The 26,074-nt window shown below is 36.6% G+C and overlaps 1 protein-coding gene across 3 annotated transcripts in view; it reads left to right on the top strand.

Moving 5' to 3' along the window:
* The window catches only part of ESYT2 (extended synaptotagmin 2), an 82,805-nt gene extending 57,089 nt beyond the window's left edge, over positions 1-25,716 (top strand). The window contains exons 9-24 of one of the 3 annotated variants that reach the window (XM_039571684.1): positions 11-187; positions 604-686; positions 1,932-1,980; positions 2,628-2,717; positions 3,242-3,337; positions 6,145-6,246; positions 10,755-10,817; positions 12,708-12,782; positions 14,720-14,806; positions 15,553-15,702; positions 16,731-17,119; positions 19,246-19,344; positions 19,877-20,008; positions 21,373-21,478; positions 22,400-22,449; positions 22,571-25,716. In XM_039571684.1, coding sequence (XP_039427618.1) covers positions 11-187; positions 604-686; positions 1,932-1,980; positions 2,628-2,717; positions 3,242-3,337; positions 6,145-6,246; positions 10,755-10,817; positions 12,708-12,782; positions 14,720-14,806; positions 15,553-15,702; positions 16,731-17,119; positions 19,246-19,344; positions 19,877-20,008; positions 21,373-21,478; positions 22,400-22,449; positions 22,571-22,616 — 1,794 coding nt within the window. In that variant the 3' untranslated portion in view covers positions 22,617-25,716. The remainder of the gene's footprint in view (positions 1-10; positions 188-603; positions 687-1,931; positions 1,981-2,627; positions 2,718-3,241; positions 3,338-6,144; positions 6,247-10,754; positions 10,818-12,707; positions 12,783-14,719; positions 14,807-15,552; positions 15,703-16,730; positions 17,120-19,245; positions 19,345-19,876; positions 20,009-21,372; positions 21,479-22,399; positions 22,450-22,570) is intronic. The other 2 variants (XM_039571688.1, XM_039571692.1) reach the window with 2 other exon arrangements.
* Positions 25,717-26,074: the final 358 nt, after the last annotated feature.

Here is a 26,074-nt window from a genome sequence, read left to right as displayed (position 1 = left end):
CCTTTTTCAGGGTGTTCTAAGAATACACTTTATTGAAGCTCAGGACCTGGAGGGGAAAGATACTTACTTAAAAGGGATTGTCAAAGGAAAGTCAGATCCTTATGGAATCATCCGTGTGGGCAACCAAATTTTCCAAAGCAAGGTCATCAAAGAAAATCTCAATCCAAAATGGAATGAAGTTTATGAGGTATAACCAATAAAAATACCTTGTATGTTCTGTAAAGAGTTATCTTCTAAAGATTCTTTTGTTAAAGAGGATATTTTGGGGTTGTCCTCAAGGAGCTTCTTGATGTTTCCCTCTAGAAGCCCAAAGTTCTGTAACAAAATAGAAATTCTCCTTTGGTTTTATATACTCTTTTTTTTTTTTTTGTCTAGACTGAGCATCAGTAATTTTGAAAAAGTAATTTGGTCTCTTAGAGCCAATGTTAACAAATTTAATCTGAAAAGCTCTTAAAATTGCTCTACTCATTAAACTGCAATTTTTTAAAGCATTTGCTTACTGATGTATTTTATTACACAGAGGTACTGCAGGTTATTATGTTACTATGCCATTTAACCAAGCTGGTCAGTTGTACTGACAGTGCCCTCTCACTGAACTTCCAGGCCTTAGTGTATGAACATCCAGGACAGGAGCTAGAGATTGAGCTCTTTGATGAAGATCCAGATAAAGATGACTTCCTGGGAAGGTAAATGTTATGGAGAATATGTTTTTAGGTATTGGAAAGAGACAAAATCTTGTAATTTTTCTTTAATTAGTATTTTTATTTTAGTGCAGTTGCTCTGCTATCTAATTGTATTTATAAATCAATTATCTTGATAGTAATTCCCTAACTACTTCATTTTTGTTATATGTAAAAGCGCTTGGGTGTTTATATACACATCTATATGTTTACATCTTCTATTAAAAAACAAGGTAAGTATTGTGGGTACCCAGAATTGTGCCCTAGCTGATTTAATGTTTGTAAGCTAGCACTAAGTCTTAATTCTTTCTTCAGGCAAAGTTAATATAGCTTTATAACTGTTTATCATCTTCATCTCCATAGCGTCTAAATGAGTGTCTCAAGTTTGTTTTTCTCTTAAGAGCTGATCTTAACTATTTGATTAAAGAAAAAAGTTTGCTGTAATGCTTTTGCAAACATGACTCACTCTGACTCCATAGGCCAGAGGTGTTTTTTTCACATAAACATTTCAGGGTTTTAGTCAGCTGCTTTCTCCAGTAATTTGTCACCTTTATTTCTTGCAGAGTTTTGGAGCCTCCCATTGTTGCTTTCCATTCAGAGTAGAACTCCCTTACCTTTCCAGTTCTTTTTCTCTTAACAGGAGCAACAGTACCTACTTCTCATTAAAATAAAGAAGTAGGTAGTACAAAGGCTTCTTTTTCTTTGCACTTTCCTAATCTTACACTGAAGTGATGGTGGGGGGAAGTGATATAATGTGTACATCAGTACTAATAAAATAAAAAGCCAGACAAATGTTCATGTGCTGGCATGCAGTTGTCTGCTCTGTTAAATTTTTAGCAGATTCATTGCCTGCTACATTTTTAGCTTGTGAGAACTAGAACTCTCCCAGACACTGCCAAGGCATGAATTTGGTCATAGCATATGTCCAGGTGCTATTTCCAGTGGGTAGTTTTGATGTGGTCTCTGTTTTGAGAGTTGGGTCACATATATGTGAGTCATACTGTGCCAGCTGCCCTTGTGGCTACAAAATGGGCTCTAGTGTAGGCTTATTTTCTGTTCTTCTGCACTCATCTTCGTTGTGCCATTTCATTCCCTCCTTCTTCTTTTCTTAGGGGCTAAAATAATAGTATGCTGCTCTTTTGATCTCAGTGGAAGCCTGGATACTCAGCGAGCACAGGGTGGTGTTTAAATTCTGTGCTAGATCTTTTGTTTCTTGGCTAAAATACTACTTCTTTCTCTCCGTTTCTCTAGTTTGATGATTGATTTAATTGAAGTTGAAAAGGAGCGTCTCCTAGATGAGGTAAGCAAGTTCAGTAAGTTTTGGTTTATAAAGGCCCATATGTTGTATATGTAGTTGTTCTTGCATTATTTTTTCCTGGGCATAGTTCCTGTATGTGCAAAAATAACCTTAATGCTGTAGAAATAGATTCCCTGATGATCAGTACAGGGGTTTAAGGGATATCTGAACCAATGAAATCTGAAAAATAATGACATTCTTTGTCGGTCCTATGCAAATGTAAATGTAAAAAATAGTAACTTATATATTTGGTGAGAGGTTTTTTTGCAAGAGAATAGCTAATTGCTGGGTTTAACTATTATTAGGTGCAGCAGACTAATTTTTGTCCTGAGAGAGAATTTTATAGGAACATTGTGTAGGGTTTGTATTCCCAGAACATCTTTACAGAACTTAAAGAATTTTTATGGTATTTTAAATATGCTTTTATCATAAAACGTAGAGGTTTGTCTGGCTGTTTTTGTCATTCTGTGTTGTAATATTTTACGTGAAATAGGATATTTTAATGGATCAGATCTTTTCAGATTATGTGGGCTTCAGCTCTGAGAGATTCCTAGTAGACTTTAGAGTTTCCTAAATGCCCTGAAGAAGCAGTTGCAATTATATCTTTGTTTGGTGCCAGATTATTTCACATTACTTTGATTAATTTTCAGTGGTTTACTTTGGATGAAGTGTCCAAAGGAAAGTTGCATTTAAAACTGGAATGGCTCACATTGATGCCAACTGCTGACAATCTAGACAAGGTATTAAAGGAACACATTACTTTCATTCTGATCTTAATTGTTCTGGGGTGATTTTGTTATGATTTTTTTGTTTATTTGTTAAGTATGTAACCGGTTCTCTAGCTGCTATGAATTTGGAGAAAGCTGTAACTTTATTCCAAGCCGTTTGTCTTTAGAAATCTCAAACCAGTCATAAGTGTCAATGGTTTAAATGAGATTTTAAAATGCTTTTGTAGTTCACTTCTTTTCTCTTAATGTTACTGTTTGAGAATATCTGTTAACATTTCCTTAGTCTGGGAGATAAAACTGGATATGATACTACAATCTGTCCAATCTAAAAAAAAATAGTACGAAATGGGGTGCAAATTTCCATGCACATGGTTTTGAAATGTCTGTATGAGTCTTGAAAACTTACTCTTTATGCTTCATGCTGTGAATTTGTGAATGTTTTCTTTCGGGGAGATTTTTTTTTTCCCCCCCAGAAATGGGACAGGAAATAATAATACTTGATTTCCAGAAAGGCTTACAGTGTGTTTTTGGTTTAGGTGCTAACAAGCATTAGAGCTGATAAAGACCAAGCTAATGATGGGCTTTCATCTGCATTGCTTATACTGTATTTGGACTCAGCAAGAAATCTGCCTGTAAGTTACATTCTCATGGATACCCTTTTGTCACAGAGGCTCTTGAGTACTCCCAGCATGTCTTGCTTGGTAGTATGACACTGCTTTACTAACACACATTGTGCCATCTTCTCTATAATTTCTCTCCTTTCAAGACGTGTAATGTAAGGTCCACTTTTTAGTAGCGTAGTATTACAGCTATATATTTAATAAAACATTACTCTTTAATCTGTGTGATTTTTCTTTAAAGAATGCTCCTTTCCTGGACTTGAAAGGCTGCATGTTTTTATTACACAATATTTTACATAAATTGTATGGGATTAGCATGAGGAATTTTAAGGAACTAACTGGGAGAAACCTACTTCCATGAGTTCAGGTAAACTTGCTTGCTTTGGCTTAGGGTATTGCTGGAGATTTGAAGGTACTGAAGTCCTCCTCATGAAATGAATCCTTTGCAGTTGATGTCACAGTGCCAGAATACTTGTATGAGATTTCTGTCAGATTGTTGTTTGCAGGATGGTTTATTTGCTTGTGCAAAACATAAAAACAAATCATGTTCTCTCACTCTATGGATTTATCTAATGGGACTGTGAAATAACTTGTTTTGGAGTTTATTTCAGGTTAGGGAAGTACTATTCCTGCTCGAAATTGATAGCAGGAGTAAAGTCAACCCTACCATAAATGGATATATGAAGCTTAACTGAGTTTTGCTGGTTTTCAGCATTTGTGTTAGATGAGAGGTTCTGGAAGTGATGACTAAAATACTTATCAGAGGATACAGTTTTCAAGCTTTGGATTTTTTTGCAAGTATTTTGCAGATTTGTCTGCTGAAATTTAAGTTAAAATGTTGCATCACAGTGGTAACAAATGAATCCTTAGTAGCCCAAACAATTTACATGACTGACTAGTGATTTCATGTGTGTTCCAGGGTATAGAGAGCAGAGTTTGGAAGTAGTATTTCTAGGCTATTTTAAAAGCTAAAAAGACTCATTTGGAATAGATCCTCACATTATCTTTTTAACCTCACCATATATTGAGTTCAGGCAAACTCTGTAACTTAGCAGAAAAAAAATAGAATTACTACAGTACAGAGTAAGCAGTAACAGAATAGAAGGGAATTATGGTGTGCTTAGCATCAGTTTCAGAATACTGCAACACACAAAAAGTCTGTCTGCCATCTGTTTTGTGTATTAGATTCAACTGAACTAATTTATGGATCTTCTTGTTCAACTACTGAATTCTACTGAAACAGTTGCAAATTCAATATGTTTGGTAAAATACACTGCAGCCTCTTATTTAAAATAAAACAGGGTAAAGTTTTCTCGTACACCAGTTCCAATCTTTTCTATACAAGTCTGATTCTCTATATTACATTCTCCAGCAAATACTCTGAGGCTTTGTCATAAATTAAATCTTTTGTTTTAAACAAACATTCTCTAACATTGTCTCCCTCCTTCAGAAAGATTAGGTTGCAAACCTTGAGTTCTATCTATTTTTGCAGACAGTATTTTAATTTCAGTTCATTTAATCAGTAGATCTCTAAACTCTAGGGCACAGAAACGGGGAGTTCTTTGCACAAAGCTGACCAGTTAGGAAATTTGGGAGCAGCATCCCAAATTTCCTATTGCTGTAGCTGATATTCTGTCTACAGGACAAGAATTGCTTGGGTGGGTTGAGAATGATGGTCATAGTGTGGGACCTGTTTAATCCTCTTACTTGTTTCTTCCTCCACCAGCCCAGAGACACAGTTGCTGCAAATGACTCAGTATTTAACTTCAAGTCATTTTCTTCCCAGTAATGTAAAGAATATAATAGAAAATAACATGGAACAGTTGAAAATTCCATGTGCAAGTTTACAACAATGAAATAATGTGATACTGTGTTAAATTAAATTTTCCAATACCAGATACAAAAAGACTTCACAGTTAGGTCAAATAGGGGGAAGTACCATGGGAAGACTTTTTTATGCAGGAGGACTGAAAAGGTTTCTGTACATTCTAGAAAGACAATGTCATGGAGCTTCTACATGAACAGCAGTTAACTGTAGTAAATAGAGCTTTTTGTGGCCATAGGGTTCTAATATGATCAACATTCAAAAGACTAAACATGGAATTTGCTGGCTTATCATGTTTTGCTCAAGTTCAGTGGTAGGGGTTGTGTAGAGTGATAGAAAATTAATCTCTTGGATTGCTTGTATTTATGGAGAAGAGAATTCAAAGAGAATGAAGGGTTAAAATTACACTGACCCTCATTAATAGTTTGAAGGTTTTTGTGCACAACTTTAAGTTTTTTCTACATGAATAATTACTTTTTATTGCCTTGAAAATTGCCTTAAGTTAATGCTTATCACTGGTACACTTTAGATCATGCCTTCAGTCTTGTTTTGAGTCACGGTTTTGAGTTACCCCAACACAGGCCTTTGTTTTTCACAGGTGCATCATAGTTGTGAGTTTCTGGCACACTGGGATGATGTATCTGAAAAAGAAACAGAAATGGTGTAGAAAGCTGGTCTCTAAGCTAGTAAACATTAGTTGGATCTGCCATATAAATCTGAACTACCAAGAGTGAACTTGGAAAGTGGGTTAATATATTTGAATAATTATTAAAAAAATAAAATTAAAAAAGCATTCCACCTTGCTGTTCTACAGAAAGTCATTTAATGGACGAAAATATTTGTAATGACAGATATTTACTTTTTGTTACCTGCTGTTTTCTCTGGAATCCTTTGACTGTTTTCCTTAACTTTTTTGTGTAGTAAAGCTGCTTATGCATTCATTCTGCCACAATCCCATCACTCTGCTTTCTCCTTCCATTTCCATCTTCCTAAGAGTATCTACGAGGGAAACTTTGGGTGTGGATACTTAAAAGAGAGGAGAGCATCGGGACTAGTCTTTTGTGAAAACACTACCTCACTCTATAGAGCACTATTTGTGAGTTCTCTGGTATTGTTTGTATTGTACCTTTTCTCTGCCAGAGTGTGGATTAGTGCTACTAAAGCCACTCACTCTAGTGGAATGAGAGCATGCAATTTGTTTTCCTGCATGGTTTCAACAAGTGTGCTTTGTTTTTGTGCTATTTTTATTGCATTTTAAAGGCTACTTAAATTTCATTGATCAGCATATCGTTGGGTAAGTAATTAACCTTTCATGATAAAAACCCAAGATAAGTTTGTTGTAAAAGCTCTTACACTTAAATTGCTGATTCATTGAGAAATAAAATGCATACTGTCCTAGCACACTGTGTGCTGGTTAATTGTTGGCTTTTATTGAAAAGAAATTAAAATAATAAATATTGCAACCAACATCCCTGTAGTTTCTTTAAAAGGTGACACACTTAATATTTGTAAGAACTTGCAACCTCTCCACACTGGTTCAAGTTGCTTTAAAAATGGGTATAGTTCTTTGTGCTTCCCAAACTATAAATTCCCTTGTAAATTCTATTTCACTCCATGATGCTCCTTGTTTTGCAAATTCCCAAGCTCTTTTTCTTTTTTTCAAATTAGTCTGTAGTTGGGAAAATCCAGGCAAGGGTGAACTACCAAGTAATATTTTTTGCTTGCATTTAATGTTCCAAAATTATTAAAAACTGATGAGCCTCTGAGTATCTTGCACTTAAATCTGGAAGTACAACCTTGGTATCTTCAAAAAGACTGATAATCTGTTCAGAATAAGAATCTTTTTGCCAGAGAGAGGTGGGTTTGTCTTTGGTGATTGTGCAGATAAATTTGTTACTGGCTGGCTACATCATAATCCTTGATTTTACAACTCCTTTCCAAAGCCCAGCAAAACCCTTTTCTATGGTCCTTTTTTGTTAGTTTCTCTGTAGAGGTTAATTTTAATGTATCCAAACAGTTATAATCATTCTAAAATCTTATTAAAAATTAATGAATGAGAAAGGCAATTCATAATCTATAGTTCCATCATCTTGGTGTTAAAACTGTTAAGTAGTTGCTGTTTCTCTTAGTTATACAATTACAGATAAATCTTTAAAGTATTTTTTTTTTTATAAAAGTGCAGGATTAAGGGTGTAGCACTGATATTTTTTGTGGATCTTAGGATCTTTGCATTAGGACAGGTTGTCTATATAGAATAGCATTTATTTAGAAATTGGACAAAACTATCCAAATCTCTGAATCAATTTGTGAGTCAGAGTGGAACAGCAACTGTTCTAAGAAAGCCACATCTGAATTGCCTTCTGCAGCACTGTGAACTGCCTGGGTCTGCAGTTTCCTGGGTGCTGATTTTGCTGCGAGCAAGAGGAGGAGGGTTGTGGCTGGAGTCCAGGAGAGAGGAGAGGTCTGTAGAGTAGCCCAGGAATAAAAACAGCTTCAGCAATCCTAGAACTGCACTTGTTCCCAGGGCATCCTTAAACATGGGCTATTACACAGACATTCACACCTGCAAGCTCAGTCTCTAACTAGTATGTGACATGAGTTACTGGGGGAGGGAAGTGTAAAAAAGGGCACTCACTTCCTATGAGGAGAGGAAAGTCCTGAGTGCTCCCTGTTCCTTGCTAGATAGTTTATTGACTGCTGCAAATCTGGGTTTGTGACACCAAATTCAGACATTTACCCACCTAAATCTTACTTAGCTGAAGTTAAGGAGTAGGAATAGTGTTAGTTTAATTTCCAAACGTAACCCTAGTTTTATGCTAATCAATAGTTCATAACAATTTTGGTGTCTGTATAATATATAAGTTATCCATATTTTTAATGAGCTCTTACAGATGGTGACTGTCTTCTGGTTATCAGGTGAGGATGCACTCATAGATATCCCAAGCAACACTTAGTGAGTCAAGGAAGTAATGAGTCATACTCCAAAACATACTGAATCAGGAGCTGGCTGAATAACAAACCAGTTTGTTAGTTGTATAATTTATGGGTTTGTTATTAGGATTTACTGCAAATGACACTGGTTGTTAGACAATTCCACTGTGTCATTATCAGTATATTTCTTGGCTAACCCATCCTCTTTGCCTATAACTGCAGAGACACTCAGAACCATACCAAGACTACTTTGTCATCCAAAGCAAGACCTTCCCTTTTAATATTGAATACTTCCTTTTCTTCTCTGAGTCTCCTTCCTCCCAGCCTGTCAGCCACCATTCTCGTGGACCTGCAGCTTCTTCCCTTGAAACCTGAAGTCTGGCTTAAACATATTTGCTCCAGCTGATGTCCCTATTGGCCTATCCTTGCTATGATTCCAGAGGAATTGAGATGTGTTCAATATCCAGGACTCTGTGGTTGCCTGCCCTTATGTATGATCACATAGGTTTGGTTTTGACTTTCAAAGTTCTTTGAAATAATAATACAGGAGGGAAAAGATATGTATTGAATATGCAGGTACAAATGGGAAGCAAAAAAGTCCAGTAAGTTGAGTGGCCGTTTAAGATTCAAAATTATCTTGGTAAGTTGCAGATGCCACCTGAAAAAATAATGTACTTCTCTGTAGAGGACAGTCATTGCATCCTTATAAATGTGGGGTGGAAATGGAAAGAAAGAGATTTGAAAAGAGATCTTTCTACAGAAAGAGATTTGTAGTCATGCTGTGTCGTATTGTTATGAAAGAAAATACTGTACTCTATGTAGAACAGAGGAATGCAGCCTGTGAGATGTATGGCCTAATCCTTCTGTTTTACTTAGCCTTTACCAAGGCCCTGATCTTGGCTGTGGCAGTTTAAGGTCTGGAGCACAGCACTGATGATGAGAGAGAGGCAGTAACCATGGCTAGCAGAAGAAGGGAGTTTAGCCTTAGGAATTAGATCATGGAACCACAGAGAGGTTTGGGTTGGAAGGGACCTTGAAGATCATCTTGTTTTAACCCCTCTGCCATGAGCAGGGACACCTTGCACTAGATCAGGTTGCTCAAGGCCTTGTCCAACATGACCTTTGACACTTCCATAGATGGGGAATACACAACTGCTGCAAACAAAGTGACATTTTTATCTTTGTCAGAAAACAGGGAGCAGTGCTTAAACTCCAGCAAAGAACATACCTGTCAGGCATTTAAAAATTTCCTAAAGAACAGTAGTTAAGCATTAGTTTTAATGAGTCTAGAGATAGTGTGCAGTCTGCATATTTGAGTCTTTAAGTACAATATTAAGTTCCTAATGTATCAGATAAATAACTGCAGGCAATTCCTTAATTTTATTTAAGAAAAATAATGTTCGAGAAAAATACCCCACAAAAGTAGCCAAACCTTATTTCTGATTCTCTCAAGTTTAAGAGTTGGACTTGATTTTCCTTGTGGATAACTTCCAACTCAAAATATTCTGTGATTTTTTGCTGGATATTGTATGTTCATTCTGAAATAGAAATTTTCAAGCAGAGTGCCAGGAATCATTGGAATGTATTGGCCAACTTGAGGATATGACATCCCAAAAGAAACTGCAAAAAAATATTTCTGCATAAAGGTTAAATCTCTCTTCAAATTTTCACTTAATTTTCATTTCAGAAAGCCATTTCTTTTGGCAGAGCATTAATAATATCAGTTCCTGTTCATAAACCAGAATGTTTTAAAAGACCATTATGCAATTTTTTATTGCCACAATTTACAGCTCCTAAAACAGAATTCTCCCTTGAAACAAAAATGTCCCTAAAGAAAAAGCCAGCCATAAGTACACTAACTTGAAGTCTGTTTTATTTGTAAATCTTACTTCCTGAAATTATTTCTTATGAGTTCAGTGCAAATTTTCTGTGACATTGTTATACATGTGTCACTTAAGAACAGTGTATTAGTCTTAAAATAAGAAATCTCCTTATTTAATGAAAAACAGCCAAGGTTTTGTCCTGCTAAGTCAGTTCTAATTCCTACTGTTAGTGTATTTGCATGTCTTCATTCTACTGAAGAAAGTAGTAGACCTTCATTCTAGTTAGCATGCAGTGTTTCCATCATTTTTCTGAAGAGGCTTAAGAACTTTGACTTTTATAATGATCTAAGTCCCTATCAATTAGATGTTGTAATTTCTCCCATAAAAGGACTCCTTTGCATAATTACTTGACTTATCATTAGAGAAGCTTCTAGGTTGTGAAAATACGCTCAACCAAATTTTAAAAAGGTTCATTCAGAGGGCAGCTCATAAGGCATATTGAAAATATTGTAGTTGTGCTAAAAAATAAAATATTTTGTGAATTATCTTTATTAGGATAAAAAACAATGATCAGAGAAATACAAGCAGACTGAAATTGGGTATATTAGTTTTAAAGCAGAATAAAAATATGCAGAGGAGAAGAGGGAAAAAAAAGTTTTGTCAGAGTTTGTTGTTGTTGTGGTGGTCCTTCATTGTTTTGTTTGAAAGATGTTGGGGGTTTTTTTAGGTTGATTTTTTTTCCCCCCTGCTTTGTCCTATGTTGTCGTGTCATAATTAATTAACCTAGTGAAATTGCTTCATTGCATGTCTTATTAACCCTTCCTATGTTCATTCTCTCCTGACTTAAAAGAATAATCCATTAGAATTTAACCCTGATGGCTTGAAGAAGGCTGCTGTTCAGAAAGCCCTAAAGGTAACATTAATGTAGTTGTCCATTTAAGGTCACAAAAGTAATTGGAAATGCACGAATGCCTGCAACACTCTGCTTCCAACACTGGGTGGAATTTCTATTGCCAGATACATATTTCGTGTAATCTTGTTTTACTTGAATTTAATTCCAAGAAGCCAATGTCAAGACGTTAAAATGCTGTGGTCTATGGTAATCTGAACTCAAGATCAGATTAGGGGAGTACAGGCTGCTTGAGAAGACTGGGGCAAAAGTGCTGAGAACTAATTTTTAGTAGTAACTAAAGAATAAAGCTGACATGAAAGCTAAGACATCTTTTACGTACTGAGTGATACCTTATCACTCAACTCTGAATGACTGCTTTGGAATAATCTTCTTTCTGCTAGGTGTTTTTAGAAGGTTTTACATCTTTTATATAGCTGCTAAAGAAATTTAGGCCAGCTTTTTGGTAGGCAAACTTCAAAGGGCTAAGCCACACGCTCAGCTGGAGGAACTTGGAGAAGGGACAGTCTGTCAGTAGCTGGTGTTAGAAGTGCATTATACGTGTATACACATTGCTACCTACTTAATGTGAATTAAAATTACTCATATTTACACATCAGCATAAGTGACAGGGCCTTTTGCCAGCTCCTGTAGTTTCATCATTTTATGAAGAAAGTCTCAGGCACCATTTTATGGACAAAGAAAAAATGAAGATATGTCACCTACCATTTTAAAACACTATCAGTTGCAGTGTAATATGGCTTTCTGTTCTGTAAACGTTTGTATTCATTTTTATTTGAGAGCTAGATAATTTTTATCAGAAATCACAAAAAAAGAAATGCGGCGTTCATCCAAGAAAGGAGTGCTTTCTTAACAGCTTTATTTCTAAAGGAAAGAATGGTTCTAAGCAGTATGTCACATTAAAATTGAGCATTATTAGTGGAAGTATGATGTCCAAAATGTAAGTTCAGATAAAAAAATATATCTAAATGATGCACTTTCTTAAGTTAAAAATATAAAGTATTTGAATCACTTGGTTTTAATTGTGACCTTACATGCATTAAGAGGATTTTAACTAACTTTTCTGTTGATATACCTGGTTTTCCCACAGGGTAGAACTCAAAAGTAACCATGTATCCTACATTTTCTAGGCTTTTAAAACTGCATTAACACCTGCTTGAGATGATTAACTTTCATGCCTAAATTTTCTTTCTGACTTAAATTGTTAGGTTAAATTGAAATTCATGAAAGAAACATATAGTTGGAATGTTCCTTTGCATATGTAATTTGTTTCTAAACTGATGTTTGTTTTCACAGTTTGATGTAATGCTATACAACTGGTGTGCAAGGCTCAGATATGGCAGATGGTTGATTCTCTAATAAAGAGTATTTGGTAAACTGTAGAAATATCCCTCACATACATTATACTGCATATTCTTTCTCTTCAAACTGAAAAGTAGGGAACATCAGTGTTCTGATACCACATCCAATTTAATAGTTCTACAGCAATGTATATAAAGTTCCTGAGTCTGTGCTTTCTTCATATCTCCCATCTGCATGCAGTATTCATTTTGCAGTTTTAACTATGCTTCATTAGCTTTGGGGATTGTAATGCTCATTAAAAGATAAGAACTTGCATCTTACCAGTTTCATTTAAAGAAAATGGAAAGGAGTCTAAAACTCCTGCTTATTAGTAGCATTTTGCTTCAGCATATTCAGGTTTGGATGCCTTCATGTGTTCACCAGCTACTCGCCAGTCTGCCATTCCAGCCAGCTGAATTAAATACTGAGAATAATAGAGAGGCATGTAGTAGAATGCATATGATTTGTATTTTTAAGATGCAGATATTAAGTTTCAGAGGGGAGAGGTTTTGCTTTATTCTGAAGGCAAAGTTTTTGCTTTTTCTTTACCAGTCAGGAAAGAAAATAAACAGCAATCCCAACCCACTTGTTCTGCTGTCAGTTGGACACAAGGCGCAGGAAAGTAAGGTAAGTTCCTACTCTTTAGACTTGCCTCTGTCTTCACATATTTGGTAGGTCTGTGAGCTTGGTATTTGGCTACCAAACTGTGGAGCATATACACAACGCTAAGTTGCCACCAGAACTGAAATTGGCAGCGAGCAGCCTAGACTTGAAAGGGGGCTTATGCAACTCAAACCACCTGTGAGTAGAGATGGGATTTTTAGTCATTTATAGAAGTCCTTCCACAGTGCTTTCCTAGAAAACATTGGAGTGTAGTTGAAGCTCTCAATTGGAACCCTGTACAGCAGACCTGAGACAGCTCTGAGTTGTCAAAGAGGCATCACCTATGTCTCTCTTCTAATCTGGTGGTCTGTAACAGATGCCAGTCATGAGATTGATCTTGATGATGATCCCTCTGCTTCCGACCCAAAGTATTCAGCATACCTGTCATCCATAACTAACCTCTGTGCACTCAAATAGCTCATTAAAATAAAATAACAACAGTGAAATGATTCCTAGATAGGTAGATATATGCAATATAGGTATGAATTTAAGAAGTGTCAGTGAGCCAAAAGGAGAGAACATCTAATTTGGCTTCTTCATAACCTGTCAAACATTTTCACTAAGCCTAAAGAAGAATTATATACAGTCTTAGTTTTAATAGAGTGTACTAGTTTGAAAAGAAACTAGTGGGAGATTCCAAATCAGAACTACAGTTTAGTAGGAAAATTAAAAATAAAGGCAGAAAACACTGGCTTAAACTGTCAGAGTCAGGATACAGCCTGACACCCTGTTGGTCAGGGTGGTGGTAGCAGTCCAATTAAATGGTGGCTGTTCAAACCTCAGATTATATCCAGGTAGGAATGCTTTGTTCCACCCCCCCCTGTGGGCGGGGCATCTCACAGTGGGATGATGTAATTCTGTAAGTCATGCAGTGAGACTGGATGGCCCATTAACAGAAGATACTCCCCAGAGGGAGTTATCAGGGATGTGTCATGGAAGAGATAAAGAACACTGCCCCACCTGGTTTTAACAGTTTATGAAGATGGTGATAGAATACATACATTTGGTTACATCCTACATCGTAACCTAAGACATAAAGAATGGAGATAAAAATCCAAGTCCTTTGCTCTTGGTGATAGCTTTTTTAATGAAGACTTGTTTCTCTCTTCCCCTCTGCTTTCCCGTCCCCCCGCTAATGGATTGCTGAAAATTGTGAGATTTGGCAGTGAAATCATCCACGTGGCTAACTGGAGATAAAGAAAACTGTTAGTTTCTAGGAGTTTCATTGAGTTATGAAAGCTCTTTTAGAGCAGTGTGAGAGGAGAGAATGTGCAATCAGTTCATGTTGTCTGTGTAATTTTATATGCGATATTATGTGTGCCGTGGGTAGATTGTACTTGGCCATTGTTTAAATACTTCAAGTTTCAGACATAAATTTTCATAGAATCATTACGCTTGGAAGAGACCTTCAAGATCCAACCATCAACCCAGCACTGCTACTGTAACCCCTAGACCACATAACCCAGCACCAGTTCACGTCGTGAACGTGGTGACTCCACCACCTCCCTGGGTGACCTATTCCAATGCCTGACCATGCTAAAAGTGAAAAAATGTTTCTGATACCTAATCTGGATATCCCCTGTCTCAGTTTAAGGCCATTTCTCCTGGTCCTCTCACTGTAATTATGGCAGAAGAGACTGTCCCACACCTCACTCCAGCTTCCTGTCAGGGAGTTGTAGAGAGCAATGAGGTTCCTCCTGAGCTTCCTCTTCTCAAGACTAAACAAACCCAGCTCCCTCAGCTGTTCCTCATCAGACTTGTTTTCTAGACCCTTCCCAAGCCTTGCTGCCCTTCTCTGCACACACCAAATAAAATGCCGACATGAAAAATTCTCTCATCTCTTAACACCAGCTGTATTAAACAAACTGTTTTATAATTCATGTGCTTCCTTTTTTCTTCAGATTAGATACAAGACCAATGAACCAGTATGGGAGGAAAACTTTACTTTCTTTGTACACAATCCCAAAAGACAAGATCTTGAAGTTGAGGTATGTGTCTCACTCTCTTTAGATACCTTTCTTTTCTAAGATGTTGCAGTAGTGACATTCAGACATTAAAGGGAGTTATGAAATGAGACTGAATATGTTGTGAACACCATTAAAATTATACTTAAAGTATTTTTTTTTAGACCAGGCAATGAAATGTTTATTTCCGTTTACTACTAAAAGGAAAAAAAGACTATAACCAGGCTCTCACATGAATAACATAGTTAATGGTTGTCTTCTCTAATGTGAAAAAACCCCACAAAAGTAAATTTGGTACACTAGTTTGGAACTAGGAATCTTTCCTCTCTTATACCAAGGAAGTATTTGCTTTATCCAAATACTGTATCCCTTTACACTGTCGACATGCCATTTACATAGTTCAAAGAGACTAAAGCGTAAATGAGGACTGTCTTAGTCACTCTTCCTCTAATAGCTGTGGGAATTCATTTTCACACAGTTTGGAAACCATGGAGTTATGTTGATAATGGGTCAGGTAGATGTAGATGTGATGGTTAGTTTTCTGTCTTACTTTTTCTGTGGAAGGTAGGGTTGAAGAAACTAGGCATTGAGTATATTTGTTTTTACCTCCTTCAATGTAAAGTAATCTTAAAATCAGGGAAATCTGGTTTAAGAACAAACTACATTCAATATTGTTTGTATTTTTTGTTTTTAAATAAAAATGTAATTTCCTTCTTTGAATTCTTACAAAGCAGATGATACAAAGTGACTAAATTTCTGTGTTCCTGCAGGTGAGGGATGAACAACACCAGTGTTCTTTGGGGAACTTCAAGCTGCCTCTAAGCCAGTTGCTAGAGAGTGAAGATTTAACTATGCATCAGCGGTTCCACCTGAGCAACTCCGGTCCCAACAGCACTATAAACATGAAGATTGCACTCAGGGTATTCTAAAACTTTTCCTATTGTATATATCTGTAAGCATATTTAGGGCTGTTGTGACTCCTGTTCTGCCAGCTTTTTAAAGAAGACAGTACATTTCCTTTGATGTCACCTGCTAAGTGTCCTTGGTTGTGCAGTGCTATCAGTATGCAGAGATAGCTTCTAATTTAAATACGCTCCATTTGAAAACTGTACAGTGCTCAAAATGAAACAATGGTCACCTGCATTAATTAAAAACAAAGTTCCCTGTGGTTTTACATCTGGAAATCACATTTGGAGTCTGAATTCCTTCAAATCTCTTTTGAACCCAGTGGGCTACAGATCAGAAATCACCTTTACATAGAAATGGAACTGAGGTTTTGATGGTTTTAAAAAATAAAGTGTATAAGGAAAGGAAGTATCTGCATAGTACTGGAAAAATTCAAACCAGCTTTCAAGCATATTGGAGTTTTGAAAACAAACCTTGCATACCTGAAAGTTGGTTTATCTTTTTTCCCCGTCTAAATTATGTGGTTTAATAAGGCACAATAGCTCTTCACAAACACCGTCAAACTTGTTATTTTTTTTTTCCTAAAGCACTTTGTTGCTTACATGTCATTAATAAATTAAAGTAACCAACAAAAGAGAAAGTAAGTACAATTAATGAGAAAAAAATGTGATGTAAAATTAAATTTTGAAAGAGTAGAAGAAAAAAATTACACAATAGCTTTCCAGATGGCTAGAGCTGCAAAGTAAATAGCACTTGCACCAGAAGTGCATAGAATATGGGAAGGGAATAATGAGGAGAATAATTCTTAATAAATGGAGAATTTCACATTGTTTGATAGTTACTTCAGTTGCCATGAAGAAAGTGATGCGTTTTGTCATGCAAAGCATTTCATAGGTAGAGTTAGTAAGTGTGAATGTTTTTGGTCCTGCTTTAGTGTCTTAACTTTACAACTTGTCACCAACCAGTACTCTTGTAGAAACAAATTTGTTCCTGTTTCTTATACTGCAAAATAGTAATATTATGTGTATTTTCCTATATCTAGGTCCTTTCTCTTGAAAAGCAGGCAAGATCTCCAGATCATCAACACTCAGCCCAAGTAAAAAGGCCATCTCTTTCCAAAGATGCAAGAAAATCATCTTTTAAGCCTCAGGTTCCTGTCTCACCAACACCTGATCCAAACAAGCCAGTTCCAGCATCCCCAGTGACTGATAGTGATAAAAAGACTGATACAGCTGATAAGAGTCAGCCTCCCAATGCCAGCCCACAGTGGCCAACAGATCTCAGCCGAAGCTCCTCTAGTCTTCATGCCTCCAACTTCTCCTGCTCTCCAAGCCACCTCTCAGTGAAGGAGCCGACGCCCAGCATCGCCTCAGACATCTCCCTGCCCATCGCCACGCAGGAGCTGCGCCAGAGGCTCCGACAGCTCGAGAAGTATGGCCTGCACTTCTTGCTTTTGCAGCACAGCTAAGCTGATTTACAAAGAATGTCACCAAAGCAGGAGTTCCTAGTTCACATTTCAGTATATTTTTTACTGTTCAGTCACTGGGATTTCTGCTTCCTCCGGGTATCTCAGACAGATGCTGCAGTTAGAAGTTACCTTTACCGTTGTGATCGTCTGCAAGATAAAGTCCCACTTTTTCTTGTAGCTGCACTTCGTAGTTTCATGGCAGTAGTTTCCTGTTTCACCACTGAATCTTATTAGCATTAATTAAGCCAATTAAGCTGGAAATAGCTGGTCTTTCTAAATAACTCAGAGGGATAGTTGACGATAAAGAATGCTAAATGGGTGGTCAGTTACTATGCAGTTAGTGAGGATTGCTGCATCCATGCTTTCTTAAATTCTTGAATTTTTTTTTTTACTTGCTTCAGTGGGCAGCTATAATTACCAAGTACAGATAGCTGAGCAGACATCCTGCTCTGAAAAGGAGACTGGAAACTATTCATTCTCTATTCATGGAGCTTCTCTGTGAATCTAAGTAGAAAGATTTTATTTTTTTATTTGTAAGGGATTGAACCAGTTCGTCTTTTTCTCTGTCAGAGTTCATAGAATCAATTGAGTAGTAGAGGTTGGACAGAATCTCTGGTTGGTCATCGCTCTGCTCAAAGCAAATTCCTCTTCAAAGTTAGATCAGGTTTCTTGGGCCTTGTCAAAACAACTTTTGATTATCTCCAAGGATAGAGATGCCATAAACCTTTTCAGCAACTCCAGTGCTTAACCACTCCACTGTTAAAATGTTCTTCCTTATTTCTATTGAAATTTATCTTGCTGCAACTTGACTATGGTCTCTTGTTATTTTACTGTGTACAGCCATGAGGAGTCTGACTTGGTCTTCTCTAAAATACCTGTTTTAAGTAGTGGAAGGGCTGCAATTCAGTCTGCTGTTGGCTATCTCTTCAATTTGTACAAATACATCACCTGCTTATGTGCTCCAGACCCCCATTTATCTTCATAGTCCTGTGCTAACTTGTCTTCACTTTGTCAGTCTCTCTCCTGGCCCAAAACTGAGTTAGACTTTGTTAATTGTGATAAATATTGAAATACTATTCCTCATATAATGCACAAATGTCATACTTTCTCATTTGGTAAGAGTGGTAAAGCTACAGGTAAGGAGGTCTTTTATTGCAAATCCCATGTTTTTAGGTACTTTGATTATTATTTTTTTAAATTTTAACTAAGAAAATACTGAAGTTAAATCTTCATTCATAAAGTGAATAACTTGAGAATTTTAATGGAGCAATCACTTTGTAGTAGGTAGTCACAAAAGAGGCACTCTTCTCCCTTGAAGATAAGATTCTCTTTAGGTGGCTGAGAAATGGCAAATATGGCACATACTGTCCTGTGTTGTATGGGAAATACTCGTAGTCAGTTCCCACAAACTAAAATGAGCATTTCATGGAGATGAGGGAATTCTGCAAATGTTGGCCATTCTGTAAAACACAAATTCTTAAGCATGGTGCTTGCTTTTTATTTAAACATGACCTGTATTTGTAAGTGTAAGTTGATTCTAATCTTATTTTCATTGTGGTATAAGCTATAGAAAAGTAAAGTAGTTGTGTTTATAGTGTGATTTGAGCTTTTATGACAGCAAGTGGATTTAAGTTATCACTATTTTAATCCCAAGAATATCTATATTTTTATAAGAGAATTTAGAAAAGAATGAGCTGATCTTCTAATTGGCTCCTGGCCTTAGGTAAGAGTGGCCCATGGCTGAGGTTTTCATTCCAGTTTGCACTATTATTCTTTCCAATTTCCTAGATACTACTTTGATGTTTATTTTAGGGTAAGCAAGTTTTTTACTCATGATAGTTTTCAAAGTACTAAGGAGCAGCTGACCTTCAAACTGACAATAATACCTGGACTATTTTGGAGAGCAGAGTTGTTAGACAAGGTACTGAAGTATGAGAATCTGATGAGGATATGCTCACATGCTTACACGTGCTCTCTTCTTTCAGAGAAGTTAAATGGATAATACATGATTTATGGAAGACTGCTCAGTTGAGTCTTACTTTTAGTATGCATTTTAAAATCTAAGCTAATGTTTTGCTTTTTCCTGCAGTGGAACAACTCTGGGGCAGTCTCCATTAGGACAGATTCAGCTAACAATTCGTCACAGTTCACAAAGAAACAAACTGATTGTGGTAGTGCATTCCTGCAGGTGAGCATACACTACACAATTTCTTATTTGTGCATAATTCTTTATAAAGTTTGTCATATTCTGACTTACTCTTAAGTTGATTGGTTAATCTTTGTTATTTTTAAAACAACATATGCGGAAATACAAAAATGTACAGAGCTGTACTCAGAATCAGTAAAAACTTTGTGAAAGATTTTGCTGTGATTTTATATTTGTCTATTATGCCTCTGTCAGATTTTAAATGAAAATGACATGTAAATTTTTATCAGCAGTGTCTGAAAGCTGTCTCTAAGAGACTGAATTTTTCATGGAATGACCAAAACACGTGATTTTTGAAAAGCCATATCTAAACTTCAAATTGGAATGTAGGAAACATTGTATTCTCACCTCTGCTCTCTGCGTACCAGTCATCTGGTCTTGTACAAGTCACTGCACATCATACTGTGTGCAGGGGAACTGCTTCATGTACTAAATTAGGTGATAGTAGCATAGACACATTCAGCAATGTCTCGTTGATTTTCTAAGTGTTTTTTCTTGTTTATCACTTTCACAGAAATCTAATAGCGTTTTCTGAAGAAGGATCCGATCCCTATGTGCGAATGTATTTACTGCCTGATAAGAGACGATCAGGACGAAGAAAAACACATGTATCAAAGAAGACACTAAACCCAGTGTTTGATCAAATGTAGGTTCTAAACTATGGGTAGTAGTTTTGTATCATGTAATTACAAAACTGTCAAATCAAGGTTTATGTGCTTACTGAATGGATGAGCTGTTGAAGTTCCTGGTTGTCACCATTAGACTTGATCATACCTTTCTCTTCTGCTATAGTCTTCTTCCTATGCTTCTATTCCCTGTTATCACTACAGCCCTTTTTGCTGTTAGCAGCCACTTCTGTCTTTCTTGCCTTATCCTGCACCAGTTCCATGCCCCTCGTGCTGGTAGCTCAGCTGCAGGATTTGCTCTCCTGGCACATGGTGAGAATGTGAGTGCCTATAGCTGGCCAGTACTGCTGGTCTCCCTTCCTGCCAGGAAGCTTGGCTGGCTGATTGCCTGGCTGATGCTGCCAGCCAGTGGCTGTGCATGGTCACATTGCTCAGTCACTCAGTGGCACTTTTCAGCATCCAGGGGAGTCAGGAAATTTCCTTGTAGATTATATCCTGGCCTATATGTTGGAAGTTGTACCAGCTTGTGCAACATTACATTGCATAAAAATCCTTATCCTCGCACTCATCTTTTGATAGTCGCTTCCCTCACATGTCTGCCCCTTACTCTCCCACCCATCACTTTTCAATAAAGACCTTTCTCTGCAGACAGCAAATGAACTCAGGGAAAACAATGCTTCAGTCCCTTCTGTCCAAGCCAGATCTGTAAATCATTAGTTAGAAGCTCCAGGAGATTTTCTTGGTAGTGCAGCTCTCCCCTGTTTATTCCAGGTAATAGATTCATTTTACCATGCCCTTCCAAGTAAAATGTTTTGCAAAGCAATAAAGCTGTTTAAGAACTGTAGTGACAAATAGATGTAGATTGTGGTATAACCTTGTCCTGACTTTCTCTAAGTTTCAGCTCTAGAGAAGAAAATGCATTCTTCCTTAAAAGTTGATACTTTTCCCTAGCATGCCAGGAAAGAAAAGGAGCTCTGGTTATCAAGTACCAAGGATCAGTAAGACTGACCAATCTTTCCCTTTTGGAGGATACTGATACTGAGCTGTCAGTACAGGAGCATTCCACATTCTTTTTTCTCTGGAGTCAGTGCTTGACCTTTCCCTTGTTTTGTTTTGTTCATGTGTTTGTTTTGTTTTACCAGTGGCCTCTAGAGGCCAAAGGTAACAGAAGTCTCAAACATTTGATGTTGATATTGATCGTAGTATTTTTTAAGAAAAATTTTAGGCAAAACACTGGGATTTTTTTCTTCATTTGTCTCAGACCTCATTTTTTAATTTGGGGAGGGAGATGGTTTGGTTTTGATTTGAGTGGCTGTTTAGCTGTAGGAACTGAACTTTTACCTCAGGTACAGAATTCCCTCTAAAGCATCTCTTTGCCTGTCAGGTTTGATTTCAGTGTTTCCCTGCCTGAAGTACAGAGAAGAACACTAGATGTAGCAGTGAAGAACAGTGGTGGATTCTTGTCCAAAGATAAAGGGCTGCTTGGCAAAGTAAGTTGACAATAAGCAAATTCTGTTAATACAGCTTGTTATTATATAAAATAAAAAGCCTCTTGACATATGAGTTAGTGTTGATTGACGCAGTTGATTCGGGTATGAAGCTTTCAAAACTTACAGGTGCCTTAGATGTCAGGCTTCAGTAAGGGAAGGAACAAACTGCAGAGCCAGACTTAGAAAGATGAGGCAGAATCTCTTCTAGAGAGTGGTAAGTTCACAGTAACAAAAGAAATGTGCTTGTCAGACTTACTATCATGCTGTTAGAGAAAGGAAAGAACCAGTAGAAACCAGGCAATATTTCAGAAAATGTTCAGACAAAACTGGAAAGACAAATGAGTACTTAGGGAAATACACAAGTAATTAAATTCCCAGTTTGTAAAATCCATGAGAAAGAGCTGCTACTGGAGACATTCCCAATGCCAACACCAGCTGTTGTGTTTGTAACTTCAGTGTTCTATAGGCACACATGAAGTCACCCAATTTCCTACACATGTGATTTGGAGTATGAAAAAGGAATAAGAAATTCCTACACCCTTTCAAATTGCCATACTTGAGCTCTGTGAAGAGGATGAGAGATAGAGAATCATGGTCAGTTCACGGTGAACAGTGTCCTTGATTTTCCTGTTTATCCGGAAGGCTGTAAATTGGAACACATCTGCTGATTGCCATTGCCATGCTGTGAGGTGCTCTGGGACTGTACCACTGAAGGGTGTGGATTTTAAGATCAAAAACAGCAACTTGAAACTTCACTACAAGTCAGGCAGATAGCAGAGAGCTATGACAAGGATGTAAAATACATCATTTACTAATGGCATTGCTTACACTGTAGTTTACAGGATTGTCAGCTTTGATCTTTAATAGGTATAGAATGAAAGGCACACACAGTGCATTGATTGGTAATTTAACTTTCCACAGGTATTAATACCTCTGGCATCTGAAGAACTTGCTAAAGGCTGGACCCAGTGGTAAATATAACATTTCCTTTATTAATAATAATACTACATACTAACAACTACTGTGTTTATAATACTTTTAATAATACATGCTAAACATAAAAAACTAATCCTTTGGTTTTTTCTTTTCCAGGTATGATTTGACAGAAGATGGTACAAGGCCACATGGTGCAAGTTAGGCCCATGGACAGCGGGAATTCCTCATACATTATTTTGCCAACCTTTATATATTTTTAACGCATTGTTTTCACAGATGTACCAATATTATTTTTATAGCTTTACTGATTTAGTTCTTAGACACATCCCCAATAATTTTATAACACTTGGTCATTTTATGTAGACATAGCTTTCCTCATTGTTAAACTTTGTATTTTATTTTGCTAAACAGTTCTATGTGTTACTGTAATGTGCAATAGTACAGTAAATTAACCTTTTGTGTTTAAATTGATCTTTATGACAGCTGTACCTATTAGAAAGTGAAAAGAACATTTTCTGCTGTTTTCCTGCCTTGTTTTATATCTCACCAAGGTATACTGTACCATGTAAATATATACTATTTTTTTATAATTCTTTCATGCTGGTTTGAATTCAGAAGAAAATTAGATAAAGGATATAGATATTTTCTTCTAAATGCATGTTAATTTCTTCAGATGAATCTCTTTTGTCTTTGCAGCACAATGGTCTTAATCATTTTGTGATACTCTGCAAAAAGAAAATGCAGAAAAACATTTTTACTTTATTGTGTTTCTGGCCTAGTGGGGCTAGCTTAAAATGTACAAAACATTAACATTTTAATATTTATATATAAATGTATTATTGGGAAATCATGCTATAGAATATTATAAATAAAAATGAGAATTCTATAAATATTGTATAAATAGAGGATGAGGTCCACAAATCACAGTTTCTAAATCTGAGTTTTCATTTAATGGAGTAAACATAACAAACAGTACAGTTTTATTATACAGGTTCAGTTGGATTTTGTTATTTATTCCTGTACTCTGGAGTACTAGACATGTGATCTTTTGAAGGTATGAGGACATGGATTTTTCTGTATTATAAAGAAGATCTCTAACCACTTTAAACTGTCCTTACCACCATGTTTCACTTATTTATAAGTCGACAAATCAGCTTGCAAGTTAAGTTCATATAGTAGGCATATGTACAAGACATATGTTATTTTTATTACACAATACTGTGCTAAAATAGTATGTTATGAGATACCTTCTGTAATCCTCAGATGAACACCAGTAGGTAAGTGGAAAACTGAGATGAAACTCACTGTCTTTGACAGTTGCTTCATTGCTACTTGGTATGCTTGGTGCATGAACAAAATGCACTTCAGTGGTCCACAAAGATTTTTGAGAAATGCTGTCCTTCTCCTGAATCATTGCCATGGGCTGGGCAAGAGGCAGCAGGGACACCATTAGCACAAACTGATCCAGGCAGGCAGGATCTGAAGGGAGAGTATCAGCCCCAACAGCTGAGCTCATTAATTTTCTGAATTATGGGAGGTTTTTTTTTGTATTCAGAACTGATTTTTCTTTTTCTGGTAAGTTTTTTTAGACTGTTAGAAAAATGTGCATTAAGAATCCAAGAGAACAGCTTGGCTCTTGCAGAGCCTATGTCCTCATCCTTGGATAAGTATGCAATTAGACAAAGTATATTATTTAGCTAAGATTCTAGAATGATGTCTCAGCCAAGAAAGAATTTTAAAGCAGAATGATAAACTCCTGAGATTAGCTTTATTGTAAGACTACTGACAGAACCTTAACTCTAGATGTAGAATTTGCCTACATTACTAGATGTACCAAAGTGCCTACCATACATGTAGCTTTTTGTCTTTTTCAAGTCTAAAAATTTCAGTTTGTCTAAATTCAATTTAATGTGAACATTTGTCATGGATGTGTGTGACCTGCACCATACACCCCTATACAGTGATGGCCTTCTCATTGCCACATTTTATACAAGACAGTTTTATCAAACAGTCTTACCTTGTAAATTGTACTGTAACTGCTGTTACTGGGCTGGGCAATAGAGATTCTTTGTAAGAAAACATTTCCATTTGAAGGCTTCACTGTATATTGGAAGGTATGAGTAGCTATATATTCACTCATCTATTCATCTAAAATATGATGAAATTATTTCCTTTGCCAGTTCTCTATTAAGATGTTAAGAATGGAAAGACAGAGAATTGTTCTTAATGCAATGAAAATGCAGAAACCAAATGCTAGTCTGAATAAATGAGGTCTGAGAGTAGCAGTTCAACATAATTGTCTTCTGCCTTGGTTCAGTCTGAGGTGGAAGGATTTTTGCTCTACACCTTGGCCAGTGACTGCACAGACTTTGATCTGAAGCCAATAAAAATAGGGTATTAAACTGATTTGGTGTTTCAAGACTTAAGTGAAGTCTGGGGACAGAATACTGCACTTAAGCAAAAAAACCCCATTCTGTCTTTTAAAGTTTCAAGGTGGAAAATAATGCCGTGTTCAGGCAAATGTGAAAGCATAGCACAAAGTGAGTAATTGAATAAAGAATATAGGGCAGGTTTCCAAAATAACTCACTACCTAAAAGTGGGGATTGGTTCTTAAGAGATCCTGTTTTCCATTTAGGAATCTGAAATGAAGAGATTTAACTGTCATTGCAATTCAGCAACTATAATTTCCATAGTCTGTAATCAGTTCTGGATGCCAGATCTTCAGAAACATCCTCCTGAGTGAATTTGGATCAGACTGTGAGTGCCTAGATGAGATTGATTCTTTGGATAGTGGATGCAACTTTTGTATTACCAAACTCCAATTGTTCCATTTATTTGGAAGTAGGAAGGACAGTTTTGCCTCTGGGCAAAAATTGCACCTCATTATCAAGTCATTTATTCAATATCAACTGATAGCTTTTCATGTAGTTCTTGTTTATCCTTGTGCCTTAAAATATGAACATATGAAATGGTTAAAAATAAGCTTTGTTACCTGTATGTACCAACACATGTTCTGTACTATTGAAACTGTTTTTAGAATTACTCTGCTTCACTGACAAGAAAACCAGCTTTCTTAACTATAGCAGTGGTAATAACTCAAACTCAAATCAGCATGCATATCACTTGGAGGTGGACTAAAAGAGTTTTAATTTTCTGTCTTGAATCCTTTATCAGAGCTGCAGCAAATGGTGAGAGTTGAAATGAGAACAAAGGGTAATCAATTTTGTACAGATTGCCTTTTTTGCTCATGTAATTCTACATTATGATGCATGTATTTATTCAATAAATGGTTCATATGGAAGTCGGTGTGTTGCTTCCCTCTACACAGCCGCCCTTCTCCTCTCTTTTGCATATCCCTGTTCTAACTGGTAATACAATGAAGTGAATTTTTAAAACAGTCCTCTCTACAGACTCCTGTAATCTCGGGAGCCTTGATGTAAGGTCTGTCGGCAGATTTTTGGGTCTTACATGAGAGAAGGTGGACTGAGAAGTGGAGGATACTTGATTTCTGTGCTTCTTCTGGAATAGATTCACACACAAGAATTAGTGGGTCCTTTGTTCAGTGTCTAATATTTTTTTCTCTTAAATTGATCAATTGAACAAATTGTCATCATTCTAGTACTTACTAACCAGTTGTCATTAATTATGCTTTCAAAAGG

Source organism: Corvus cornix, chromosome 2, assembly GCF_000738735.6.
Source record: "Corvus cornix cornix isolate S_Up_H32 chromosome 2, ASM73873v5, whole genome shotgun sequence".
Taxonomy (NCBI): Eukaryota; Metazoa; Chordata; class Aves; order Passeriformes; family Corvidae; genus Corvus; species Corvus cornix.
Note: the sequence above shows the minus strand (reverse complement) of the source record. Positions and strands in the feature narration are given on the sequence as shown.